The sequence below is a fragment of the Psittacula echo genome (genome assembly GCF_963264785.1).
Source record: "Psittacula echo genome assembly, chromosome: 6".
NCBI classification, from domain to species: Eukaryota; Metazoa; Chordata; class Aves; order Psittaciformes; family Psittacidae; genus Psittacula; species Psittacula echo.
In genome coordinates, this window is record NC_137743.1 from 72,941,675 (window position 1) to 72,967,287 (window position 25,613).

Here is a 25,613-nt window from a genome sequence, read left to right on the forward strand (position 1 = left end):
GTAAGTTCTTCTTTGCAGACCTGCAGCCTTACCCATGTCTCCAGCTGCTGCAGTTCTAGGCCATGAGATACCGTGTGCCAGGTCTTGTGACAGGAGAGTCCTGAACCTGCTGCAGGGAGACTGATGCATGAACAGGCATCACTGCACACTGGGCAGAGCTACTCCAGCATTCCTACTGTGGGAACTGTGGGCACAGGGCAGAGGTGTGGAAATGGCAGCACGGTGCTCTGATTGCCCTCCTCTCCCAGCAGCTTCTGTGCTCCTTGCAAATGGTTGCATTCCAGGGTAACGTGTGTCTGGCATGTGGGATACTGGGGAGGGGAAAAATGCTGCAAAACACTGAGTGTGGATGGGGTCTGATTGTGGCCCTAGAGGCTTAACATTAGGTGGCCAGATTTCTGATGTGCTTTATAGGTGCCATGTTAGATAATTGGAGAGGAAATTACAGTGCAAGCGATGCACTGTATTAATTTAAAACTTGTTAACAACAGCTAAATTAAAACAATTTAAAAACAATTATATAGACAGGCAGACAACAGCTATAGCATTCATATAGATGCAAAAGCATCTGCCTCAATGCAGAGGTTACCTTTTTAAAACCAAGAAGATCCAAGTTTAGAAGAAACATGGCGGTTTTAGTGTTATTTGTAATGGTATTGGCACTGTTTCTCTTCTCCGCTCCTTAGAAAGAAAGACAATGGAGAAGGAGGAAGAGTCAAGCCTAAGCAATTTCAAAGCTAACAGAAAGGGCTGCTCAGAACTGCCTTGCAGGCTTTGGTGGCCCAGGGTTGGAATTAAACCTTTGGAAGTTTATCCTAAACAAACTTACTGCAGGGCTTATGCATGCAATTTGGTGCTTCTGAATGAAGTCGCACATTCATGCTAATGTTTGTGTTAAAATACTGGAAAGCATTTTCCTTTTCCTCATAGGAAATTTGTACCCATGACCTGCAGTTTCTAACACTTGGTACAGAACAGTAGTTCTGCCAGCCCCCTGTCCAAGAGCACACAAAGTACATCTTTGCAGGCCTCTATCTTTCTTGGCTTCAGCCCATCTCAAATTCTCTCCTCAGGTACTAAGTCTCCATTAACTCTACCTTAGCCTTTGATAACTGTGAAGCTGGTTTTATTTTGCCTTAAGACAAAATTAAGTTGGATCAGAAAAGAGAAGCTAGAGAAGCTAAGGTAAAGAAACATTAACTCTCATACATCTGTGCTGTTGGTATCCCTGCAGTGATCCAGATGCTCGCATGCTAGCCAAGAAGCCTCTGCATTGCCTGTGATGACATCTTAGATTGCTGCAGAGGCAAAGGACGGATTTAATCAATGACACAAGTACTGCAGTCTCCTTATGCTATGAAACAGAGGCTCCTGGCCCTGATTTGCATGACTCACTACTAGCCAAGGGTGGTACAGAAGATTTTAAAGCATGAAAATTTAGGGCTTCTAAAACTCCATCTTGTGTGTTCTGAACGACCTCACTGGTTACTCTGTTTCCCCAAAAACATTGGGATTTACTATTTCCCTAACTATTGTTTTGCTTCAGGCTTTTTCCCTTAAATGGCCATAGTCTTATGTTACTTATCAGCTTCAAAAGACGATCAGGCATGCAGTATTTTTGTCCTGTCAGCTGGTGGTGGATTTCAAAACAGGATGCCTATTTTTTCCCCCCATTATTTGTAACAGTGAGACACAGAAGTCTGAGCTTTTGTTTGCAGTTACAGGTTCAACCTGGTGATTCATTCTTCCTGCAGCTACATTTCCAGGAAAAGACAAAGTCCTGGCTCTTCTCCAAGTTATCCATAGGCTGCTTCAGAGTAAGATCAGAAAGCACTCCTTCTCCTGCAGCTGGGACACTTTCTAAGAAGAGAGGAATTGAATGCAACACATCGCAGAGCTGGTGTTGTAGCCCTGCAGACAAGCAAGGAGGCACATGGCCTTGGAGAGGCATGTGCAGTCCTAAGTCAAGGTGCAGATAACAGCAGAATTCACAGGATTTAAGATTCTTGGTCTAGTGAAGCACAACTGAACATTTGCAAGGAGCCATTCTCCATTTCTGGGACTGATGGTGACTGTGAAGCTGGATGGTTGTGGAAAATCCTGCAATTTCATTCCTAGCATGTTAGGAGACTCATGTTGTAGTTGGTGTAGTCAAGAAGAAAAATCCCCGTGGATTTGGGAATTTTTCAAGAGTTGTTATTCAGTTAGGAGCTGGTAACTATGGTTTCAGACATCTCTCAGGGCTACTGCTCACGGATGAAGGGAGGCCTGGTTTTGCATCATGAAGCAAGGGACTACAGGGTTGTGTGTTTATGAATGTAAACTCTAAGCTTTCAGGGAGGGGGTTAAATAAAAACATGCACAAATCTACCTGCAAGTAACCATCACAGGAAATGTAAAGACTTGTCTGAGAAGTGGAGCTCCTTTGAACACAAGCAGACAGCGGCTCACGTGTACAGGGCAAACAGGCCAAGTAAAGAGACAGAATTATCTTCCCTTGTAAGCCCACAAGCAAAAACACAGCTGGTAGCACTAATATTAGTCCTGTCAAGCCTGGCAGTCTTCATTTATTATGCACCCTGCAAATAATTATACATATACTTAAGCTTACAGCCCAGAAGCTGCAGTCAGTAGCTGGCAGCAAAGGCTGGTATAGATCCTTTGACCTCATTAGACTCACATCAGGAGTTAATCTGGTCCTTTGTATTTCAGAATAAGTCATGGGTCTTTTCCATCTCTGCATCTCAGACGCACAGATTGCTCCTCCTTCAGCTGTCATCACGGTCTGACTTTGGTTTTGTTTCAGGGTCCTGCCTGGCTTTCCTTACAGCCTGTGTGGAGTTCTCCTTACGATTACAGCAACTTCCCCAGAGGGCTTAAATTGTGACTCGTTTCCCACAGTTTGAAAAGTTGCTTTCCGTGTTGTAAAAATTCAAGCAAACACACTCTCTCCCCACCATGCATTATTAGAAGTTAAACATGAGCCATCCCATGGTGGAGGAATGAAGGCCCATATGACAAACTTGCTCTCTTTAGGGAATAGTGGCACTAAGTGCCGAATTTATAAACTTCCATCTGTGCTAGCGTTAACACACGCTGGAATCCATTCGGCAGTCAGTACCTTTGAGCTATTACTTTGTAGGTGTCATGTAGGTCACATTTTCTTTGAGAATTACTTTTTATCTTCATAAAAACAAGATTCAGGTTGAAATCAAAAGAAAGCAAACTTACAACGCCATAATAAGCCAAAAGCTGCTCTGCCCCTATTTGTTCCCTGGGAGAAAGATGCAGAATGCTTTTGACGAACAGATGCAAGGACCCTAATGATGTTACTCCGGCCCTTGTGCTGGTCCTTCTTTCCCTTAAGTGACTGAAACCTGTTAGGTGTCACCTGCAACTGAAACAGGAAAAGAGAGAAAACTAAAAAAGCCCAGAATGCCTTCATTCGTGGCTCACACCTGCCTAAAATCCAGGACTTTGGTCTGTGCCCTCGTTGCCTGAGTTATCCTAGTCAAATGCAGCGCCAAGGCAGTGTTCAAGTGAAACTAAACATAGTCCCTAACAGGTTAATTGAGCACGAATGCTCAGCACTAATCCAGACTACAAATACTGCATGCATTTAAAGCTGAGCAATAAACTGTGTTCTCATCCCATAATAAAAAGCTTTCATCATCTTAAGAAGTGTTTGCCCAGTGCAGAGGATGACACGAGTTCTTTCTGATCTGTTTGAATTTTGTCTGCAAACATGCAGGTTCAAGCCCCATTCAGAATTGGCCATAGCTTGTGATCAGGCCTCTTCCCTGCCTGCCACTGACTCAAAGAGAACAAGCAATACACCCATGAAACCCATTTCCATCAATTGCAAGTCTCTTTTGTGCCAGTTTTCACCCATTACAACTTGAACTGGAGTGTTCTTCCCAAGCATGGTGCAGAAATGACATGTGGTGCCATTGGTGGGACTGGCGCTTCCCAGTGTAACCCTCTGCTCCTCCCTGGGAATAGCATCAGTTCTTCCCTGTTCCCTGGGACAATCTTATTGCTATTCTGCAACAGGACTTAGTAATCTTTATGGGCCAGCCCTGTAATCAGGAGAGCTCAATAAAACTGACCCACCTCCCTTGCACCATCATCTGCATTGGGAATTGCCCTTCCCTGGCTGCACCCCTGGTGAACCAGGACAGCCCTGGAACCAGGAAGGGGGGGGAATGCTGCAACTAATGGGAAACACTTCCGGAAGAGTGGAGGACAGTTCAGTGCAACAGGTCGTGTAAAAGCACAGTATTTGGTATCTGTGAGAGTGGGTGCTGCCCAATGGGTGCCCTCCTCTGAGAGGAGGGCAGCAACTGAGTGTCCCGCAGCACAGACCTCTCTTCCCGGAGCAGCAGGAAAAAAGCGCTGGATCCCAATGGTCTGTAGTAAGCTATTTTCAGCTTATGTATTTGTTATTGCCAAGATCCACCATCCAAAACTCCTGCTTATGGAAAACGTGGAACTAGGTATGTGCTGCCCGTTGTACATCAAAGGAATTGATTCCTTTATAATGGAAGCTGTCTGATGATTCACTGGGGTAAATCAAGCAAAACAGTAGGAAGACAAGATGGAAAACAGGAAGAGAACCAGGACTAGCAGTAAATCATGATAGATGGTATTCAGGATATTGCTGGAGCAGTAAGTCAATAGAGTGCTAAGCTGCATGAATAAAAGATAATGTGTTTCATCTCTGCAGGGTGTTGCTCAGGCTGTTCCTATTAACAGGATCACCTGGTTCTGCAGAAAATATGCACAGCAACAGGTTTTGTCATATCATCCTGATAAATCAGACCAGTATTAAGATTTTAAGAGTTCATTTGCCAAAATGGAGGGGGAGAATGAATATTCCTCATTACTGCAGCTACAGGCAAACATGCACAGATATGGAAAAATACTCTTTAGTGGTGTACTGAGGTATGTGGAAGCAGAAGCTTAAATTCTTCTGGAATGACGGGGAGGTGGGACAGTTTGCTGTTTCTATGATTTCCAGGGATTAAAGTCAGCTTCCTCTTGCTTAAGACCTACATGAATAAGGTTACACAGGGAAGCAGACTGACTTCTTTCCTCCCTCTGCATGTTTGTATAAATCCTAATGCTCTACAACAGCGCTAGCGTGGGGGAAGAGAAGCCCTTCTCTCTTCCCCTTTGCAGCATTACACACTGAGAACAAGTATGAGACCCATGGGAAACTTCAGCCTGTGGGAGGCAGAGGAACTAAAACCTTCATGCCCACATAGCAATGAGCCACGTCACATACTCCAGCCACTCCAAGTTCCCAGCATTTTTCATCTATCGGGACAATTACGTGGGGTTTTGGCTGCTGCCCTCGATGGATGGGCCCTGGCCCTCAGCTGCCTGGTGAGCCACTCATGCTCACTGCTTCTGCACCCTTGAACAAGGATTTTCCACCGCCCAAAACCACAGCTTTGGCAATGGGCTCCCTGAGGCTGCTCCAAAGCACAGGCTTAGCAGAGGTCCCAGCTCCACCACAGACAGGCGGCCCCATTGCATGTGCTGGTGCAGCTGCAGGGAACAGGATGGACACAGTTTAAGGAATGGGATGCTTGGCGTCACGGCTGTGCAGCTGAGATGTGTGGATTTGCCTGTGATTCCTACCACTACTCCACATGGAGCAGGCTCTCCTCTGCTGGCGTTGAGCCGCTGGACAAGGCCAGAGTACAGCAGGAGTGCAGCTTGCTCAGGCACTGCCACTTTTAACATAGAGCCACCCATGTGAAACAAGTAAGGGAACTGCTTTTCTGGGGTAAGAGGGTAAATTACCCCAGTTTGTATTATATTAAATAGTGCCGTGCAAGCCAGCTCTTATTCCTGCTTGGGAATTAATTACTTCACTAAACCACACTGACTCTTCACCTTTCTTCTGTTCCCCACCATCCTCACCAAACATCAGCGGATGCAGTGCCAGAGGGAAATTAACACCAGCTTCTGCATGGCTGTTCGCCGTGAAGCCCCTTTTCTCCCTCCCTGTCTCCGTCCCGCTTTATTGTTAAGTCCCGTCCTTCCTACACCTGGGAGTAGGACCCGCTGTCCTACAGCTTTGTTCCACGCAGAGTACAGAGGCTGTGGAGGGACGCTGGGCTGAAGTGGTTCAAAAAGCACTGAAAGTAAATCTCCTCTGAGGCCCTCGTGTAATCCACAGCGAGGTCAGATTTCTCTGGAGTAACAAGGCTTTACAGACTTTCAGCAGCATGTAGAGAGGCTTAGCTAATGCAGTTTAGAGAACTTGCCAGAAGTGGGAAAGTATAATTCACCAGTCTGAAGGAGTAATCCTCATACAAGATTATAAATCATTTAGTTCCTCCCTTTATTGTGGCTGGGATTAAGCCGTACAGATTCTAGAAATACAGCACCTATGACTGCCTCCCTTCGAAGAAACCACCCATGGTTTTACCTGAAAACTGTGTCCATGATCACATGAGGGAGTCAATGTTAGGGTTTGTCCTACAAAATGGAGCAAAACCCTGAGCCTGCCTATCTCTGGAATATCTGCCAGCATGATAGCAGCGTTTTGTAATACTCTGTGTGTTCTGAAGTCTTCTGCAGAGCCATTCTTCTTATCAGGGGCCAGAGTTAAATTTCTGTAGCAATAGTGAGGTGATCCATTGCAGAATGACCTATGTTCATGTTTATCAGGGCCTCTGACTCCTTTGGGTATCTTGCCCTCTAATCCGTCTTCCCTGCAGTGTATTTGAGCATTCCAGTCCTCTGAGCAGCTCTCAGGTAGACGAGACTCACAAAGCAAAAACGCAGCAGTGCTGGAGGCTTTCCATACAGTCCCGGGGATCCCAGTGGCCACGTGTAATGTTTCATCCCCAGGCTGCATGCAAGTAATGCACAGAGCAGCAAATGGAAGCCATTAGTGAGCAGCATTGATTATGCTCAACCACTTTGAGGGACTTTGAAGTCATGGAATCACAGAATCATAGAAGAGTTTGGAAGGGACCTTTCAAAGCTCATCTAGTGCAACGCCCCTGCAATGAGCAATCACATCCTCAACTGGATCAGGTTGCCCAGAACCACATTCAGCCCGGCCTTGAATGTCCCCAGGGATGGAGCATCCATGACATCTCTGGGCAACCTGTGCCAGTGTTTTACCACCCTCATTGTAAAGAATTTCTTCCTCACGTCCAGCCAGAATCTCCCCTCTTTTAGTTTAAAACCATCACCCCTCATCCTATCACAACAGACCCTGCTAAAATGTCTCTCCCCAACTTTCTTACAGGCCACTTTTAAGGACTGAAAGGCCGCAATAAGGCATCAGAGTTGGTCACAGAGCTCCCAGGTGGCTGCTGCAGCCCCCAGCCCAGCCTGGCACCTGGCAGCATGGGCTGCCCACTTAGCATGCATGGGGACAGGTGGGAAAAACACCCCGGAGGAACCCAGGAGCCCTTAAAAACCTTTAATAAGTGGGGTAAAGAGCCAGTGTGGTCACAAACAGCCTTTTAAACTAGCAAGTGCAGCACCACGGCTGCCTACATCCCCCATTGAGCCTCCCTGGACTGCTGTACATAAGCATTGTAGAGGCAGCACACAGCATGCAGGCAGGGTATTGCTAGTATTATTATTTATTTATACATGTGTCTGGTTTATTATACCATATTATTGCTTTTATTATTATTTCTTAATGACTTCATACAGCAACATGGTTTAGTGTGAGGTGTCCCTGCCCATGGCAGGGAGTTGGAGCTGGATGATCTTAAGGTCCTTTCCAACCCGAACCATTCTATGATTCCATTCTACTGTTATTATAGCATTACTATACTTTAATGCTGCAGCTGCACCACGTGGACCCCCGGGCGGGCCGACCCAGACGCGCGGGGACTGGGGGAGTGGGCGTGATCAGGAGGGCGTGGTCACGCCAGGGGGCGTGTCGAGGGGGCGTGGCCTACGCGGGGCCGCGGCCGGCGCTCTCCGTGTGCGTGCGCGTGTGGGGCAGGCGGGGGGCAGGCCGGGCAGGGCGAGGCGGCGGCGGCGGTGGCGGCGTGACGAGCGCCGCGCCCATTGGCGGAGCGGCGTCACGCGGCGGCGCGGAGGGAGGTGATTGGGTGGGAGCGAGGCGGGGCTGGGCCGGGCCTCACTCCCCGTCTCCTCCCTGCTCCCCCCCGGCCTCCCCCCCCCCCCCGCCCGGGGGAAGGTGGCCGGTCGCGCGAGGTCCGTCGGTCGCCGCGCGCAGGAGGCGGCGGGGGGCTCGCGCGGCCGTTGGGGCGGGCGGAGGCGGCGGTGATGCGGCGCTGAGCCCGCCCCGCCCTCGGCCCTCCCAACCTCCGCCCTCCCGGCGCCTCGGCTCCCCCTCCCCCGCCACAGCCCGGGAGCCGCGCAGCCGGGGCCCGGCGGGGGAGCTCCGAGCTCCATGGGCAACACCGTCACCTGCTGCGTATCCCCGGACGCCAGCCCCAAGCTCAGCCGGGCCCGCGGCGGTGGGGCAGCGCCTGGGCCCGAGCGCTGGGCGGACGCGTACCAGGCGGCGGCGGGCGGCGGCGGCGGCTCGGGATCGGCGGAGGCCGAGTCCGGCGACTCGGATCCCGGCGGCGGAGGCCCCCACCTCCAGCACATCAGCGACCGGGAGTTCCCGGATGGTGAGCGGTGGGGCCCGGAGGGCGGGCGGGCAGCTCCGGGCACCGCATCCCTGCCCCACCGGCGGCTGTCCCCGTGGTGCCCCCGGGGCGCGGCAGTTCCCGGCCTGGGGCGCGCCCCCTTTGTCCCGCTGGCGGGGGGGAGCGTCCGGTCTGGCGACCCCCCACGGGGGAGCGGCCCTGCCGCCGGCCGGCCCGCGCCGCGCCCCAAGCAAAGTTCCCCGTGGCTGTCACCGCGCTGACAACGCCGGGGTTTCCTGCGGGCGCACCGCTGAGTGCCGCCGACGGAGTAAACCGGCCCCGCGTACGGGACCTCTGCCCGAAGTGCACGCCGCGGGGCCACCGCAGCGGCTCGGCCGCTGAACGAGTAACCCGACGGAGGAGCCGCTGTTTCCCCCTGCCCGGTGCTGCACTGCCGGGGTCCCTGGCTGTCCCCGCTGGTCGCACCCGGCCCGCTGGGACCCCGAAGGAGCCATGGCAGAGCCTCCGGGTGCTCCCGTCTGAGGTGGAAGTCTGGCTGCTTGTTACTCCTTAACTCTGCAGTCGAGACTCAGTCGTAACGCTCAGGCAGTTAACAAAAGCTGCTGCGTTTCCAGCCTCTGTTGAACAGGAGGAAGGAAGAGGGTGTGTGGGGAGTAAGGGAATTAAGAATTACAGAGATTGTGTTCATATGACATCATTGTGGCTGGACATGGGTAATTTGTAATCTGGCTATGCAGGGTGCTCAGTTATAGCTGCGGACTCATTACACCGACGTTCCTTGTGGTGCAGCTCTCGGTATTCCCAGTTCGTTTTCCTTGAGCTCATGGGAAAGTCCGTGTTCAGATTCTTTCCAGTTCTACCTGGAGCAGTGGTGTCACACGGACTTGCTCTGTAATGCATTTCCTTTTGAGACATGCCTCTGAAGAGCTGGCAGGGTTGTGCTGCAGTGGTAGTTACAGGGACAGCATGTAACAGGTTTGTGGTGCTCCCGTCTGTCCGTATGCGCACATGATACCATAAGCGCACAGCACAGTGTAATAGCTTATGATATTCAAAACTCAGTTTAATTAACAAGCTTCTTGCTATTCGTTTTCATAATTATAACCACACCTATATGAAATGTGTTCAGTTGAAAAAAGATAGCCTGTCTGACATGTTTGATGTACAAGGGTATACAGTAAGTATTCATGGGCCCTCCATACTCATCTTGAACTTAGGAAAAGATTTTTCTTATCGGGGAGAAACTGGCTGCCAAAGAATGAGGAACCCTTCAGAAATGGAGTTATTAAACTTGCAAGGTTCTGCACAACACCATGTGGTGCAGCTGTTGCAGAAACGAGACAGACCGCTCAGCCCCTTGGATCTGCTTTGAGACAGCTGTGCAGTACAGCAGTAGGAGAAATTGTATTTGCCATCTAGGAGAAATAAAACTGTATTTTTGTGAGATGTTACAGAAATCTCTCAGCTCTCCCATGCTTGTTAAGGGAGGAGGAGCTGAGCTTTGAAAATTCCGGTAACTCAAGCAGAAATGCCCAAGCTAAATACATCTGTTCAGGAATAAGGGTTGTGTTTGTTTGAATCTTTCGTACATGGTCATGTCAGTAATGCTGAGTAACCAGGCTTAACTGTGAGTTCATCCAGATTTCAAGACTGGCCTTGAAGTGGGGAAGTATTTCATACTTTGAATTTGCAGATGTGAATGATGGTGCAGAGTCCAAGAGTAAGATAGTAGCTGTCTGTCACAGGTTTTACTTTTGTGGCTATGGAAACTTTAGTCTTGAGGCAGGAGGTAATCCTAAAATTAGAACTGCATAAGTAGTACATGTTTTAGATGATGTTAAAGATCACTTTTACAGTGGTACGTGGTTCACTGTTGGCGTGGCTCAGAAGATCTGCTACAGATGATTGATGCTATTTGTCTACAGTTTTCCAATAGATATGACTATTTAGGGCTGCAGAAAATATCAAAGCTTGGTATCTTTATGAAAATCCAATTCCATATGGTTAATATTAGCAATAAAACTTCCTATGTTCATTTTTGAATGTTACAAAGCACTACTTGGGTAGGATGGAAGCAGTTAACTTCAAAACGTAAAAAGCATTATTTGCAAAGCCTGAAACCAAATGTTATGAAACAGACATTGTGATGAGTTTTTAGGTGATACTGCTATCTGTTTAATTTAAGACCTTCTATGAAAATAATAAAGCTGTAAATGCAGCACTTGCATACACCAGATAGCTAAACTTATCCCTCTTAACTCTGGGATATAAAAGCTGTCAGCATACCCAAACTGTGCAAACTGCCTGCATTAGTGGTAAGTAGTCCAGCAGTTTCATCTGAGGGATAACTATTACTTCTGTAATTTATTAGTGTATAATATCATAGGTTAGCTAAGATGTCAATCTTGTCCATAATGTAAGGCTGGGAACCTACTGACTGGCCTTTTCTTGAGTCTTTGGCAGGGGGAAAAGAGAGAAAGCTACAGGGAAAAAAAGTCAAGATCATCTCGGCTATTTTTGTTCAATGCTGCTCACTCAGTTCTGGGAGTTTCTAAGAACACAGCTAAATATATCAGAAAGCTAGTATCCAAATGTGATGGAGATGCTTCATTCCTTAAATTTTTATCTTTGTTTGTTGTTCTTAAGTCAGTCTTAATGCTTTTGCACTTGTTTTGCTAAAATTGAGTGGTTTGGTTGAGTCAGGAATGCAGAAGTTACCAACTGAGCCTTGGACTTTTTGTTTTGTAATGCTTTTTCTTAGCAAGCAGAATGTAGTCCTTGCAGGTCTGTGCTCTTAAATGAGGATTATGCTGTCGCTTCTCCAGCACACTACTTAACAGGCATTGCTTTCCAGTCAGCACCACTTATATTGCCTGTATCAGATCAGAATTAAACAAGAAAAAACTCACTATCTTAAAGCGGGGAGGTTATGAAGTGGTATTTATGTATGGCAAAAAAGAGTGGTAAGTGGAATGGAGATAAAATACACTGTGAAAGTGTAATGTTTCAACACAAGTTAATTCCAATGGGAAGGGATTGCCAGATCCACTGCTAAGACAGAATTTAAGGGATGACTTTGTATTTTATGGTTCTCAAGATCCTGAGCCATAACCTGTTAAATGCACACTTTTCCAGAATGAGAAATAAGCCTGTATTTGTGGTACGATGTGCTAAGCCAAGTTGTGTTATGTAAATGGGAATAAATATAACTTTGAAAATGGTAGGTTTTCCCTACGTAGGTTCATGCATAGTGCTAATGTTAAAAGCTGAAATGAACCTGAAGGTGATGGTTCAGCTGTGCAGTAACTGTTCCTTCTTCCAGTGGGCAAGCAACAGTCAGTAGCAGTTTGAACTGACCAAAAGGCTTTCTTATCTAGTTTTAGAAATGGCAACTCTTTGATCTTAATGGGCTATTTGGGGTGTGCTGGTTGCTGGTGTGGGTTCTTTTTTGTTGTTTTGAGGTCCCCCCCTGAAATGTGTGTCTGCTAATCTCTATTTGGCCTTGGTTTTTTCCTGTGATATTCTGTTCCTGGTTGGTTGGGGGAGAGCTTCTTTTGGCTGACACTTTCTTGTCTATCCCTATGTTTAAACATAGATTTAACTTTTCATAAATGCTTTGATCCTTGGATAAAACTAGAACACGACCTTGCTTGGCAGACTTTTCTCACTTGTACTTGAAAACATCTCCCTCCACCACTGTTGTGTACTGAGTTCACGATTTTAAGCAGGGCTTTGCCTGATTCACATGAACCAAGGGAAAGATTGTTGGCCTACGGAACTGGTGGGACAAAATGAATTTATACCTTCACCTGGAGAACTAGAGGGTGGGCGGGGGGTGGAGAACAAGGGAAAAGACAGTCAGGAATGAGAGGGAATGGCAAATGGGATCAGGAGAGCTGCTGAGTGGGATGTGGTCGTCACGCAGAGGTTAGATGGGAAAACAAGTGGAAGGTTAACAGAGAATGAAATAAGTGAGGTTTACCTCAAGAGGCTCAGACTAGCGCCTAGAATGACTTCAAGCAGCTTTTTGCACCTTCTTTTCTTTCTCCAGCAGCCCCCTGGTTCTCTAGAGGCTGTGCCATGCTGAAAAGGGCAAGCTTCAAGTTGCCTGTGTACTGCAGTTATCACACAGTGTTGAACAGATACTTGAATACATTGACTTGGATCTGATTTCACCAACAGCTTGTCTATAGGCTTCCTTGTAGAAGATCTAAATACTGTTCATTTGTTCCTCTCATATATAATGTCAGCTTACTTCAAGCATGTGGCTGGAGGGATTTTTTCCTGTTTTGTTATGTTTTAAATCCTGGTTAGAACGTTAGTAAGTTAATAATAATGTACAAAAAATGCAAACACGTTGGTGCAAGGAGTTAGCTTTCTGAAGCCAGCAGTTTTCAGCACAGGAAAGTCATAACCATCTCATGTTTTTTGCTTGTCTCTATGTGAAGATCTGTAGCTGCATAGGCTGACAAATACCATTGTCTAGTTGGATATATACAAAGTTGGGGGTAAAAACTATCTGATGCTCTGGTCCCTTTTCTTGTGTTCCCTCTCTTTTCTTCCTTGTATTCTCTGAGTTTTTCACCAAACTTACGCTCACGCTTATTTCCCCAGAACTCTCAATATCTATTTCCTCTAACTGACTAGGAATTAATTACGAAGGTGTTTGTAGCAGTTGCAGACAGTATGTGATCTTGATAAATGTGAAAGAATGGACTCCCTATAAGCCTGAAACACCTTCCATGTTGTTGGCTTAAGATTGCCGAACATCATGGCCTTGTGAAATGACCTGTGAAGTGCCTTTAGTGAAAATGACTGAATTGCTGTCATTCAGAAACAATGATGAAGTTGATCTACAAATTTGGGAAATGGAAATAGAGATTATCATCACTGTTGTATAGCATCTGCACTTCTTCTGCTTGGGCACTGCTGGCAGCTAAAGAATGCTCTGTCCTTTTCTCTCCTTGCTAAATCTTTGAGACTTCTGCAGGAAGTAAATTTGTGTAAGCCTTTAGTTTTTAAGAATAGTTGATATGGAACATACATACATAAAGCTCATATGGAAGGAAACTGGTTTGTTTTGGTGCACACGTTTCTTCAGGCTTCCAGTATAACAGCTATGATAACTGAGAGATTTTCATGAAATGGGAAATACTGACAGGAAATATATGGCTAACGTGAGGGTTTTGATGAAACCTATGGAACTAAGGGAACTGAATTAATTTCCATCCTGACTTTTTTTATTAAACTGTTTCCATGTAATTAACCTCTAGGATCCTTTCTTTGTCAGGCTTTCTTTAGGACGCTTTCTCTTTTCCCTCCAACCAGTCAGGGTAGCTGTAAAGCAGCAGCAGTTTTGTGGCTCGGAGTATCTGTTCTCTCAAGTGTGATCAGTGTGGTGAGGTCATACCGAAAGGCTGACTAACAGGGGAATGAACTCTTGCACAAGCCAGCAAAACACAAAACCCTGCTCCTCCCAAATTCACATCACACATTAAAGTGAGATTTCTGACAGTGTTTCTTCCACATATATAGGAAGAAGTGACTCTGGGAGGCAGGAGGAAAATTCGACTTAACATTAGGAATCCATACGCTGGATCTGTAGATCCTTGCCAACAAGCTCATGTTGAGATTTCTAAGTCTGTTTGTTTTTTCTTCATTACAGCTGAAGTTTGAATGTGCACTTTTATTTCACTCACCAGAAAATAGTGTTTTCAGAAGAAAACTCTGGATGTTTCGACTTGAAGGCACAAACGAGGATGCAGCTAGCTTTAAAAGCTTGGTGCTATTTGTTTAAATGTGTAGTAAAGCCAGATGGATAAAATTGAAGATCATACTTGCAGGTCATGCAAATATCAGGTTTACCTCAACAGCTTATGCAAAAGCCCCACTGTCAAGCAGGTAGTGTTCTGCAGTGTTTGATGAGCTCTGTGTGTAGCACAGCTTTGCTTCTGTGTGGAGTTCTGCAAGGATCTCGAGTCATTGGAGTAATCAAGCATAGTTTTGGGGGTTTATTCCAGTGTGAAAAGTAACACTGGCGTGTTATCAAACATGTCAGCCAGACTCAGGTAATAAACTGCTGAATGCCAGCTTCTTTCAAAGACCAAAAAAAGCTTTTCTGTAAAACTGTTGGACATGTTTTGTTATGCAGATAGTTATTTTTCTTTTATAGAACAAGCTGCAGGTAAGCTGGGATTCCACAAAGCCACTGTAAAGGGTGACTGAGCCTGTGCCTAAATGGGCACAAAACTTGATGGCACTGTTACTTTCCTAAAAGCCCAAACTTCATTTGAAGTTTACACTAACATGAGTAATCGGAAGGGGGAAAAAAACCACGTACCCATCCCATCAGGTGGCATATGACACTTAGCACACAGTACAGTGCATCTTGTTCTGGTTACCTGCAGACACTTGGTGAAAAGAGTGTGTGAGGAGTTGTTACAGGGATAACTTGCAGTTATCAGCATGAATCTAGGATTATAAAACTTGCTTGCTCTTTCATGTGTACAGTTAGAAACTTTTGGTTTGGCATATCAATTAAAAAATTAGAGCAGTGGTGTTCTACTTTTACCTCCTGATGGAAGTGAATTGTGTTACGTGTTGAGGTCTGTATGGGGAATAAAAAGCAGACAGCATGTAACCAATTCTTTCTCCTTGTGTTTTTGAATGGGCCTACATTAAATGCAGTACAGAAACATATCTCTAGCAAAATATCAGTAACTTCTAAGATCTACCTTGTGAACTACTGTTTTCCTTCTAGTTCCAAGATAAAATCCCAGGAGCATCTAGTTTTCCTCCCTTTTCAGTGGTTCTGCTTTCACTGTGGAATTTGAGGCACTCCTGACATCCTGCTGTTCTGCCTGGCTAAAATGTGTAGAAGTGATTATAACCCTGGTGGGTACATAATGAAACGCATGGAAGCCTACTCAGCTTCCTTCAGACCCAAGGAAACTAAGTATTGTGTATGGTGGAACAGATTTCTCCATCATGTTTCCCCAACAGGGACTGTGAACTGAGGGATTTGCTGTGGAGGCCAGTGATAGTGGTGTGGATCCTCCTCTGCTTTAAGAAATGCTGGATCCTGTATTGACTTTTTTAAACCACATAACGTAATAGATAACTGAAACCCTGGCTAGCCCACAGTATTTAATAGATGGTCTGCGCTTTTGTTTTCTAAGTTTTTCTGATTTTAATAGCAAATTTGAAATGCTTATTGTGTCAGCTTGACACAATACAATACAATTCAGTTGAAGCAGCCCAACTAAGGAGTTTGGTGTAAAAGGACAAATAAGTCCTTCTTAATTAAGAAAGCTTGTTGTATACTGAAGTAAGTTCTGCAGCCTTCTAAAACATCACAGTGCACATAGATACATGCTGGGTATTGATAATGGTACTGCTGTTATCGTAGTAGTGCCATAAAGAACAACTGTCAGATTTTAAATATTAAATAAAATAAAAATAAAAAAATAAAAATAAAAAAAATAAATAAAAAAATAAAAAAAAATAAATTTTATAATTTAAATATACAAAATTCTTCTGTGTGTATTGTGTGAAGTCAGGATCTTTAAAAGTAATCATTTAACAATGAGGGAGGTCAAACACTGGCACAGGTTGCCCGGAGAGGTTGTGAAGTCTCTGTCTGTGGTGATGTCCAAAGCCTGATTGACACAGTTCTGGACAGACCCCGCTGGAGCAGGGGGTTGGACCTAGCTGATCTCAAGAGGTCTCTTCCAGCCTCAACAATTCTGCCTTTCTGTGAACAAAGGCCAAATGTGCGGGTTGGTTTTTGTTGTTTTCTTTTTAAATAGACTTGATTTCCTCCAGGGAGTTAGGGAGGAGCGTTTTTAAGGGACCTGTGCACATGCAAGTGTTGGTTAAGATTGTTTTCACCAAGCTTTTCCCTTAAAATAGAGTTCCTTTCTGAGAACTGGTGGTGTTTGATAGCACTTTGTTATGCAACAGATCCAGTCCTTTATGTATTCAGATTTGCTTGTATTAGTTATGAAAACAGAGCAAGTTTTGTATCTTTTGAGTCCATCCCATTCCGGAAGAGAGATGTGTTTTGTTGAAGGCAAATAATCGGGAGATCAGAGTGCTTTCCTTCTGTCCAACTTTGGGGAAGGAGCCACCAGTGGAACATTTAAAGGATAGACTAACCTGTGTGTAACCGAGGACATAACAGGAGAAGGCAAATGGAAAACAACCTCTATGTGCTGGGCTCTGTGATGAATTTGAGGTGACTGATGAGAGTAAACACAGGTTGAATTCAGAAACCAGAATTGTAACTTTTGGGAATGTTTGGAGGGATAGAAATAGAATAACAATTTAAAGGACAAATAATTTTATAAGAAGGTATTGTTAGGAATAACAGACTTTCTGAAATGTGTTGGCAAATTTGTTACTCTCATTTGTTTCATTATTTTTTTTATCTTTATTGGGACTGTTAAGTAACTCACATCTTTCACACTGTAAGGTAATGAAATATGAGGGAAGCTCAGACATTAATGAAAGCTAGTATCCCACTGAGCAAGGGAACTCTGTTTACAGGAAGAGATGATATTATGATTTAATGCTTTAAATATATGCTATATCAAAACATTACTGCTGTCTGGTAAAGCAGAGGATGGAGCTAAACCTATTAAAGAAATGCAGTATTTTAGCATTCTGAAGTAGTGAAATCATCGAAGGGCTGCTACTTAATAACAGTGACATCTTTGACTGTCACCTTTATTAATGAGACAATATGTGTAGCATGATGCAGTGTGTAAAATGTGTTCTTAATAGTTAGAAATCACCCGTGGCAGTGTGTAAAACAGTAGATAAGTAGCTAGCATTATAAATTCCTAAAACCTACACATGTCTGACGTTGCGTAGATGAGTGTAAGTGAAGTCTTTATGCAGATCTTGTGTTGAGGAAAGGACATAAGATCTTGAGCTGGGAGCAGAGGTTTGCTTTTCAAAGTAATATGATCTGCCCCGTGGGGAGCTGTGTGCTCTCATCAGCGCATGTAGTGCACAGCAGCAGCAGAGGTAGCAGAGATTGTCTGAAGGGCAAGCAAGCTGCAAGGCATTCTTGAGAATCAGTGGTGAGAGAGGGAAGTAACGTCAGGCTTCTCTGTGCTCCAGCTGGAGACAGGGTTGATCGCACAAGCTTGGTAGTACCACGGCACTGAGAGATGCAGGGAAATAGGAGGGAAAGCTGTTCTTAATACACACCTCTCAGAGCGAGCAGGAGGTCCATTGTAGCACAGCAACATTACTGTGCTGCTCCCATAGACTTAATTTCTGGTGGGAATCTTCCTTTCTCGCCTCTTTATCACTGAGTCTCTGATAGAAAATGTGTTTTGACTTCTATTGAGTTGATAGGCTCTGGAAAGAAAATGTTTTGGTCTTGTTTTTTTTGCATTTTATATCATCCTGTTGCTTCTCTCATTCTTGATTCTTCATGTTTTAATTCATCCTGGGCATACCACGCTGCTTGCTTTCTCTGCTGAGTTTACGTGTAGCCTGAGCTTTCTGTCATATATCTTCTGACGTAGCTCTTAATCAAGAGTTGCCATTATTTTCCAGGCTAGTTATCTTGGGTTTGACTTGTAAGTGCTACAACAGTGAAGTCTTAGGAGTTATGCTTGGTTGTGAGTCAAATTGTTTGCAGACAGATTTATCTCTTTCTTTGGGTTTTCTTTTTCCTAGTTTCCCATTCCATTTTGCCTCTTGCTTAATGTTTCCTCCATCAGCTGTATTGCTGTTGCTTTTTGGAATTCCATGAGCAGCACTGACAGTTTAGGAAGAGCAAATCATACAACTAATTTCTCCACCACTTGGAAAAAAGCATTGTCCAGTGAGAAGAGGGCAGAAAGGATGGTTAAAGTTCTCTGACTGCTTAGAAGGTGAAAGCTACAGGAAGGTGATCTGCTTAGATGCATCTTTTTTTTCTTTAGTCTCTTGCAAGACAAAAGCAGGTGTACTGTTTCTGCTAATGCTACATTATTCTGGGTTAAGAAACGTACAGTTGGTCTTGATCACTTCTTGTGGGGTTTTGTACTGGCGGCTGCGCAGTGTCTTGGACAAGCACAAGGTCCTGTGTTAAGAGTTACTGAATTCAGTAGTCCTTTTTCCTCTGTTCTTCTGTGCTTGTTCCTTCCTAATCTTCCTTGCTGCCTTTCCCTGAATATCGCACAAGTCTCAGACAGTCCTACTTGCTCTTCCCTATCATTCCATAGTGAGTCCCATAGCTCTGTAGGCATTAGTACCCATTGGTGGGAAAGGTGATCTGGACTGTGTGGACCTTCATTGGAGGCTTACAAAACTCAACTGGGTAAAGCCTCGAGCAGCCTAGTTCTACTTCATAGCTGACCCTGTTTCCAGCAAGAGGTTGAACTGGAGACCACCTGAGGTCCTTTCTAACCTAACATCCAGTTATTCTCAAAGTAGTTGCTGAACTATAAATACATAAATTCTGAATTGTGCGCTCTGTTTGCGTATAAATGTGCTAATAATAATCTGTATTTGAAATCTGCGTATTGCAGTCTTGTTCTGCCTGTTGATGATATTTGGTATTTGGTAGTTATTTGGTAGACGAGCAAAATACTTCAGTTTGTGAATCATTCCTTTCTCAATCTGGAAAGTTGATTAATATTTGCCATTATTAGTGATTGCTTGGTCTGTGCTAAAGTTTGTTGGGGTTTCTTTATTTGTTTTAAATAGAGTGTTAGCATTAGGAACTAGAGTTGATCTCTGTATTGTCTCTTAAAAGTGATTTTGTTAAATCAGTGTAAGAAACTTGTCAATATTGTGGACAAATTTTAAACAACAGTTGCACTATTTTGTTTGAGACATTGCAAGCAGTGGTTAAATGTGCCACTATGGTATACTATTGTGTGCTGGATTTCTTTATTTTTTCTCTCCAGGGAATCAAATGTGTATTAGTGGTACTTGAGGTATTAGCTGTGGGGCAAATTCTGTTCTTGGGCTTCTAAAGCAGGACTTTTTACATTCTAACTACGTGATTAAATTCAAGAATCTGTTCACTTTGTGCAATGAATGAGCGCATTATGGTGAAAATAGGAATACTGGTTTTGTAAGTTAGCTTCTAAAAACTGCTTGCGGTGGTCTGCTTTCAGAGGAAATTCCTGGTTGAACAATATTTGTGTTCCTAAATAGACACTGGCTACCTTACTTACACAGTAGAATTTTAAAATCACAGTGGTCTGCATTCTGGACCAGTGTCAGAGCAATACTGCTGCACTGAGATCAGTGATGTTGTAAGTACTTGGAAAACATAGAGGTCTGGATACCAGTGTTTTGCGCTGGTGGGAATCTGGAATGAGAAGTCTTGGGGACACACGTACTTTTCCATTTACGTTCATTGCTGATGCACAAGGGCTGTGGCTGTGCTGTGTGTTAGGTGCAGTACCACAAAACATTCACATAGTTAAGACTTCTAGCGCCAAGAACTTGTGCATGCTATGGCTACTGTTTAACTGCTTCTGTTGGTTGAGTGCATAAACAGCTCTTTAAGATTATTTTTTTAATTATTAAAAGTTGATGGTGATTCTGAGATGATTTTTGAGGGTTTGGCAACAGCACTGGCATGCCAATGAACTTGAAACGCTAACATGTAAGTTTGCGAGCTTGCATGCTTTTATGGTCAGCATGGCATAAGTAGCACACAGGAAGATGAGAATGACAAATCATGGAATGGTTAGGGTTGTGAAGGACCTTAAGATCATCTGGTTCCAATGTAAATGGATGTGAATTTGCCCTTTCCAGGATGTATAGTATCACAGTACTTGATTATTCTGTTGATGTGTTCACATAAGTCAGTGTGTCTATAGCATGACTTCTTCAGAACAGCTGTTTCTTCTGTCAAAATGCAGCTCAAGATTTCATCATGATGTTTACAGTTTCATCAACAAACTTTTTAGTGCCCACTCCTGTCTCAATCTAAGGGAATAACATATCCTCATCTAATGTCATCACTGGTTCATTGTGGCAAAGGATTAAAGCGATCATTTTGTTCTTCAGAGTGATATATTAGCTGTACAGGGTTTTATGTGAAATTCCAGAAGAACAGAATAGTGCAAGATCCATGTTTTGATATTTATCAGTGCTGTAAAAGTTACTTATTAGGTTCTTTTATAAGACCACAGAGATTGTTTCTGTCCATGTTGGGTACTTACAGCACAGAGTGAAGGATCAGCAGTGTCCTCTTTTTCTCTCCCCCTAAAATTATGCTCTTGATAAAGTTTTTTACTGAGCACAGGCTCCACACTCAATCACCCTAACATAGAGGGGTGCGTACTGACTTTTGAAGATGTATGTTGTTTTCTGCAGTCTCTCTTTCCAGATTTTGTTATGATGGAAGCCATGGGATGCTTCACAGCTTCATGGCAGTAGGACTAAGTCCACAGGGTTTTTTATGCCGAGGGGGAAATGTTAGATTTTTATTTATCATGACAAAAGTAAGGTTTCTCTTTAGAAAGACGGTCCATTCTGAGTGTTTCTGATCTTGTCTCCATCACTGTGCTTGAGCGTTTTAAGGCTGGGTGGGAAACGTTGCTGTAATCATCTTCTGTTAAAGGTCTCTCTGTTCTTTTGTCCTTTCTGTTTCAGATTTAGCCTTGGAATCTAATCCATCTGATCATCCCAGAGCAAGCACAATTTTCCTGAGCAAGTCTCAAACAGATGGTAAGCTTTTTCCAATTTAAAAAAAGGCAGGAGAAAACCTGGGAAAATAACTGTTTATTTTAATTATACAGCTCCAACACTTACATTACTTCAGTTCTTTCAAGGCATAGGGATTAATAATTTGTGTGTTTACACAGCAATATGTTTGTAGGCTGCTTTACTCAACACTCACAACCACTTGTTCTTCTGACCACTTAAATATCAGGAGATTTCAGAGTCTGGATCCTAGCAGTCTGAAGGAGCAAGGCTTTCTTCACTAGTGTAATTCAAGCTTCAAGCTTTAAATTAAATATATGTATATATCAAAAAAAATCAAAGGACAGTTTTCTGTAAGGAATAATAAGCCTAAGCCATCAGTCTGTATCAGTTGCTTTTGACTATGTTGTTTTAAACCATTTGAACAGTTCCAGTTAACATAATTATTCTTGAATACTGGTTTTAATGACATGGATGTGTTGGGATTTTCAGTTTCTTTGCAGATCCCTTGTTCACTTGATAAAAGTAAATGTTGAACAATCACTGTAGCTTGCACATTCCAAAGTGCTGTTAAAAAGTGGAGGCATTTCCGTATTGCACAAGTAAAAAAGAGTTGTGACAACAGTAAATTTTGAAGTTGCAATTGAAAAGGAGTTTAAGATTATTATTTAAAATGCTTCTGGTCCTTTTACAGTTGGTTCTTGAAGAAGCTTTTCTAAGCTGTTTTTCTAAGACAGTGTTGCATTTGAGATCGGGCGTGTTGTTTAAAGCTGCAGAGCATCTTCCACCTTGGCATAGCTTTGCCCCAGAAAAGTAGAATCATTTTGACAGGAACTGTCAGTTGCAGTCCTGCTCTTCAGTCTTATGGCAAGTAGTAAAATTGTCAGTGGCATCAAATTCACGATGCTCAGATAATCTGTGAGCAGTGGAAACAAGCACTAACATGATTCTCCGGAAGAGGTGGTATCAAAGAAATTTTAGGCCTCTTTCCTTGAGGCCTCTAAGGTCCATTTTCAAACAGACAGAGAATCTGACCTGCACATTTCAAGCACCTCTTAGATGAGCACTGTTTAAGTTCCAGTTAGCAAGTTGACGTAGTTGTTGAGCGTTGTAGTGCAGCTTTACAGTACAGCCTTTCAGCCTCGCTGCAAGTAACATTCAAACTACATGCACATCCTTGTTGGGGGTAGTATTGCTTCTAAACGTGATTTGGTATTCTTCAAATGTGGTGCATTGGAATGCATGCACTTATGTTCATGTAGAAAAATGATCTGCTAGGTGAGATGATATCTATTAAACTGTTCTCTGAAGCTTGTATTAGTTGGGTGAATTGATTTTTACAGGTTATGTTTATGAACAAGTCAGGCAGAAGAATTTATTTTCAAATTTCACTGAATCTTCTGTAGTTAACCTTCCATAGAAGCAGTAGAATTAATGTAGGTAAGTTCCCTCTCGCTGAGGTGTTACCAGGATTATGAGTTTTCATTTATGCAAAAAGAAGAATTTTGGATACTCTGTTCCAATAGCTAATTTTCCTAAGTATGTAAGAGAACATGTCCTGCTAAGAAGTGGTAATGATCTGAGATCAAAACTTCAGAGCAGTCACCTGTCCAGGCTGGTCACATTTGTATAGCTTTCTGCATGTGTGCAACTTTAACAGCACTGTTTACTTATGCTGTTGCAGCTGGAAGTTACACCTTACAGTCTTTTTGAAAAGCTGACACAGTTTACAATTACCAGATAACATGATTGTGTTTATATGATGAATAGGCATAGCTTGTGCCAGTGTCTTCTGTAGAATGAAATAGGTTTTTACCCTTTGCTGTGTAATAGGAGGAGTGAGAACATGTGTATGTAATGCTGGGCACCTCACTTCCTCCTTGTGTCTCTTTGGCAGATTCAGTGTGTGATGTTTTTACTTCTGATTGCTAAGTGATTGCTGTTGGATGTTGAGCAGTGTCTATTTGAACTACCTGAAATCATCCAGTTTTTCATGATGCAGAGCATCTCTTCAAACCTGAGACATTTTTCCCGTAGTGGGATGGGTAGAAGTGGTTTTTAAATGTACACGTAGCTAGTTGGAGATAGCATGTAGTTAACTAGCTTGATAAAACTTAGGTTTTTCTCCTCAAACTGCTTTTCCAGACACATGAAGTCAAATTTCAAACTTCTAATCCTCATGTACTTCAGAAGACCAGGTTAATAGAACAACTTTATTGAATGTAAATTGGGATTGTATTTAAAAAACCTTTCAGTTCACATTCTTTCTCCCTCTTTCTAGTGCGAGAGAAGAGGAAGAGTAACCACATCAATCATGTAAGTAAAACAGATTCTTAGTATGCTATATAGATGATGTTAGCATACTGGGACAAAGGCAAATTCAAGAAACAACTATGGTAGTTCTGTGTATATAGTCCTACACATGTTCCAAATTCTCCATAGCAAGATAAAACTGAATTATCTTTGTGTGTAAGAAATAAACAGGCACAGTATCACAGAGCACAGAATGACTGACATCAAAAGAGTAAGACTGCATTTTTTTTGTTGTATTAGTCTTGAGCATTTCGTAACAGTAAAGGGGAAACACAAGTCAAGCTGCCCACTTAAAGCAAATTAAACTGGATTAACTTCTCACCTAAGGTGACAAGTCTCAAATGACTCGCTGCTTGAGCATCACTGTAGGACTTACTGTGAGGAATGTATCCAGCGTGAAGAGAGGATGATGAACAAACATCACCATCAGCATGATAAGCAAAAGATAATCTATTAGTTTTAAAATCTGAAACATGCTCTAAGCTTTCTCTGCAAATACTAGCTGGTTTGACACTTCATTTACAAAAGAAAACCCCCCAGAAATACCCACCAAAGAGAAAACCAACCAACAAAAAAGGTGCAATGTCATTAATAAGTGCATAAAAAAATATTGACTAGTAAAGTTAAAAATGGAAGTTATTAACACAAAGCTTAAAAAATACTGTCTAGAAAAAGTACCTACTGATGAGTTACTGGTAAGATAATGATATTTCAAGGCTGTTATATTTAGTATGATTATATAGGTGGATCCTGTTTTTTATTCCTTTTCTTTCTGTTTCAGTTCCAGCTTTAGTCTGCCAGCACCCAGTGAAATGTGATTGTGTTGGTTTTGCTGGCAGACTTTAGCTGGAATGGGAAGTATTCCCAGGCAGCCGCTGCTGGATAAAGGGTGCCAACATTTTCATTTGGAAGACTTTCAAGGTTTTGGACAAGGGATTTAAAAAGATTCTGGCAAAACCTAACAAATCATGAACTGCTTGATTAAAATCCTTCCTCAATTATGACGTCCTAGCTCTAGTGCAAGGCATTCTCCAAAAATGCTCAGGGAAGCCTGACTCAGTGTTCTATAGGAAGCTTTCTTACAGTATAAAATCTATAGGATTAGGAGAGATGATGGCACATACTGCTAGCTCTGAACAGGAAAAGTAAGGGTCGTAGTATTACTTTATTTCCAGATTGCAGACACTAAACAAGACACGAGTAAAGAAGTTTGGTTGTTTGGGTTTTTTAACTGAAATATAACAAGACAAAACCCCAAATCAAAAATATCTTTACATGGAACAATACTGGATAAGCAGAAAAGGTAAAGGTATAGGATATAAAACAGGGAGATTAATGATTAAGGAGTCACAGGGAAAGTACATCATGGGAGGGAAAACAGACTTGAACTGCAGGAATGACGTGGAGGAGAACTGAGAAAATTGGAGGACTTGCTGCTTTAGCTGCAGCTATTTTTTCTGAAAAGAACTTACCTAAAACCATCATGTTGTATATTACAAGGGATATTTATAAACCCATCTTGCACAAAGGATATCCTCAGGAACCTGATGGTTATAGGTTAGCTTACATAGCAGGAGCAGTCACCTACAAAGACCTCCTGTGCAGTAGCTATTTGAGGTGTAAAGCCAGTATTCAGTGTGGTAAACCAAAGCTGACAGAATCCCTGTCCTTGAATGTATTTCTGTTCTCTTTCTTTTTTCCTAAGGTTTCTCCTGGGCAGCTTACAAAAAAGTACAGCTCATGCTCAACAATATTTATAGATGACAGCACCGTCAGTCAACCTAACCTTAGAAGCACAATAAAGTGGTAAGAGCCATTTGTCATCAAGAAGGGGCTGAGTAGCATTGCAAGGTTTATTTGGGATGTTGTGGTGGTCTTGTCTGTTCTAAAGCCAGTTGCACATTTGAATGAGAGGAGCATGGCACTGCTTATTCAGGTTGGTCATGGAAGGGATATAGAGGTCTGGTTAATGATGACTGCTTATTTTAGTTACAGAGCTAACCTACTGTCGTATTTAAAAGTAGTTAT

At 43.3% G+C, this 25,613-nt stretch overlaps 1 protein-coding gene across 1 annotated transcript in view; it reads left to right on the top strand.

The window, feature by feature from the left end:
* The first annotated feature begins 8,178 nt into the window (after positions 1-8,178).
* Positions 8,179-25,613, top strand: part of CCNYL1 (cyclin Y like 1) — a 32,964-nt gene continuing 15,529 nt past the window's right edge. Inside the window, exons 1-4 of the mRNA XM_080621711.1 lie at positions 8,179-8,627; positions 21,222-21,296; positions 23,554-23,588; positions 25,291-25,391. Of these exons, the coding sequence (XP_080477837.1) occupies positions 8,402-8,627; positions 21,222-21,296; positions 23,554-23,588; positions 25,291-25,391 (437 nt within the window). The 5' untranslated portion in view covers positions 8,179-8,401. The remainder of the gene's footprint in view (positions 8,628-21,221; positions 21,297-23,553; positions 23,589-25,290; positions 25,392-25,613) is intronic.